We start from the raw sequence: 2,286 nt of genomic DNA, 5'->3' as shown, positions 1-2,286 counted from the left end.
CAGGAACACCTCCACCTGAACTCCATCTTTCTAAGGAGGTTTCCTCCAGTCAAAGACCCCCGTTACAATGCTCTCCTTGGTGCTGAGAGAACAGGGTAACACCACGTCGCTGTCTTCTCTAACGACCACTTTAACACCACCGGACCCTGGAAGACAAAACATCCTTTAATCATTATGTTAAAATAGAGAAAGTCAGAGGAAATCTGAATATACATAACATAGCATCAAACTGCAGAGAGTCTCCCTCAAGCAAGAGTAACTTGTGAGTTATTAGCACGCAGTGTGCTGTGGTCACCAGTTGATCTGGCTGCCTCTTCATTTTCAGAGACGCTGTGTGACGTTTGAGTTGATATGAAGCCATGCCCAGCAGCACCTGAGACGATAGGCTCGTTCGAGATGAGCCAGATCTGCGCAGAATCGATCACCGGCGATCGGCGCCCGTTGCATGCCGGTTAGATTTCTGTCGGACTTGATCCCGACTTGCTCTGACGTCATGCACACGTGGGCAACGGGAATCTCACGAGAGCAAGGCGGCGGCAGGTCTGAGACGCAGTCGGCGCAGTTGCTTTTCACCGACTGCAAGACCCAGGCGGACCCAGAGCATGCTGGGAAACGCCGGCTTCTCAGCTGATTTAACACCTGATTGGTTTAAACCATGATGACGATTTATATAAACTTTTTATTGTTTTTGAATCGGAGGGATTATAATTGCTTATTGTCTGACTTAAAGACTTATTATGTACAGAACACGTGTTGTGTGGCTGATAGTGACGTTTAGAAGTCAGAGAAACTAAATCTGATCAGATCACGGATCATCTACAGTGTGTTGTTCATTAAAATCAGCAACAGATCACATGTAGAGCACTTTGACCAGCTACTCTTTCATAATCAAAACAACTAGAGACTGTGTTCAAGCTGATATGTGGGTCTGATTATATTTTATTAAATTGGGATCGCACCACAGTGTTTATGTCACTTCCTGTCCAGTCTGAAGGCGGCTGGAATCGGATGGAAACTGTCCGACTTTCCCGCAGCTTTCTGTCCCCGCCCCGCTGTGCCGCCTGCTCTCGTCCACTTTACAGGCGAGGCGCAGTTCATCTCGAACAAGCCTACTTTCTCACAACGGCAGCTACGAGTTCAAATCCAAGTTGTGACTCATTATTCATTTTTTTCTACTTTTAAAAGGGCTAATAACTTTTCTACGTGACATGTGATAGGTGTATTTAATAAACCGTATTCTAGACATTAACAGGAAGAGCAACGCTGTGTTCCTGATTTCCTTAACAGCAAGTCACGTTGCCTACACTAACGAGGGTGGAAATAACTGCGCTGGAGTAGAAGGAATACAGGAGACAGGGACACGAGATCTCGGGGCGAAATAGAGTATTTGTGCTGTGTCTTATCATTTCTGTTTAATAAATCTTCGTGTTAACCTTCCATTGGACCCGGAGCCTCCTTCAGACGAACATTAAGTTAGTTCATTCTCCGTGACTACTAGCCTACTACAGTGTGTCCCGGAGCCTTGGATCACCAGCGACGGATCCGATATTTCTGTTATTACATTTCTTCATGGGGGGGACAGAAACTAGGACATGTCGCCTTAATGGAGGACCTCTGCAGCTGCTGTTTCTAGTCTGGGTCCTGGTCTTGTCTGGACTGACCCTGGGACAGGAACAAGGTGAGAAAGTTAAAGCTCAATAAGCAGTTTATATCAGCGGGAATGTTTATCAGGTCAGACATTAATAACATAACATGGAAGATAACTTTAGATAACTCCTACTATTAGCCGTGTTCTCACAGAGGTCCTACAGTTAAGTTTTTCGTTACAATATCCCTTAGCAGACACGCTTAATGTCCGCTATAACGTCCATAATAATAGGACTTTGGGTAAGATTTTTTGAAAGTTCATTATGAGAGAGAATCATTGATTATTGTTTAGGTACATTAAACCACGTTAAGCCTTTTTCTTCGCCATAGACACCCATGAAGAAGAAAACATTAACGTGAGATAACTTCTATAATTGTTGGATTTCAGTTTCGTTTTTTTTTACAGGAAGTGTTCGTAAATATGATGATGATTGATGGTTGTTTAAGTTCATTAAACCACGTTAAGCTTCTTCAATTTAAGCGTTAGAATATCCCCTCTCAAGCGTGACTAGGGGGGAGAAATACAAGAAGCAGTCAATCTACAGTTAACCTACAGTTAATTGGTTAGTTGGACCAGTGGGGGGTGGAGAGGGTGGAGCTGCTCCTCTGTTGGACCAGTGGGGGGTGGAGAGGGTGGAG

The 2,286-nt window shown here is 44.4% G+C and overlaps 1 protein-coding gene across 1 annotated transcript in view; it reads left to right on the top strand.

The window, feature by feature from the left end:
* The first annotated feature begins 1,354 nt into the window (after window positions 1–1,354).
* Window positions 1,355–2,286, top strand: part of LOC117943114 (V-set and immunoglobulin domain-containing protein 1-like) — an 11,340-nt gene continuing 10,408 nt past the window's right edge. The window contains exon 1 of the mRNA XM_034869042.1: window positions 1,355–1,678. Within this exon, the coding sequence (XP_034724933.1) occupies window positions 1,570–1,678 (109 nt within the window). The 5' untranslated portion in view covers window positions 1,355–1,569. The remainder of the gene's footprint in view (window positions 1,679–2,286) is intronic.

This window comes from Etheostoma cragini, chromosome 4 (assembly GCF_013103735.1).
Source record: "Etheostoma cragini isolate CJK2018 chromosome 4, CSU_Ecrag_1.0, whole genome shotgun sequence".
In the NCBI taxonomy this organism is placed as follows: Eukaryota; Metazoa; Chordata; class Actinopteri; order Perciformes; family Percidae; genus Etheostoma; species Etheostoma cragini.
The sequence above is the reverse complement of the archived record's forward strand: the minus strand, read 5'-3'. Positions and strand labels throughout refer to the sequence as shown.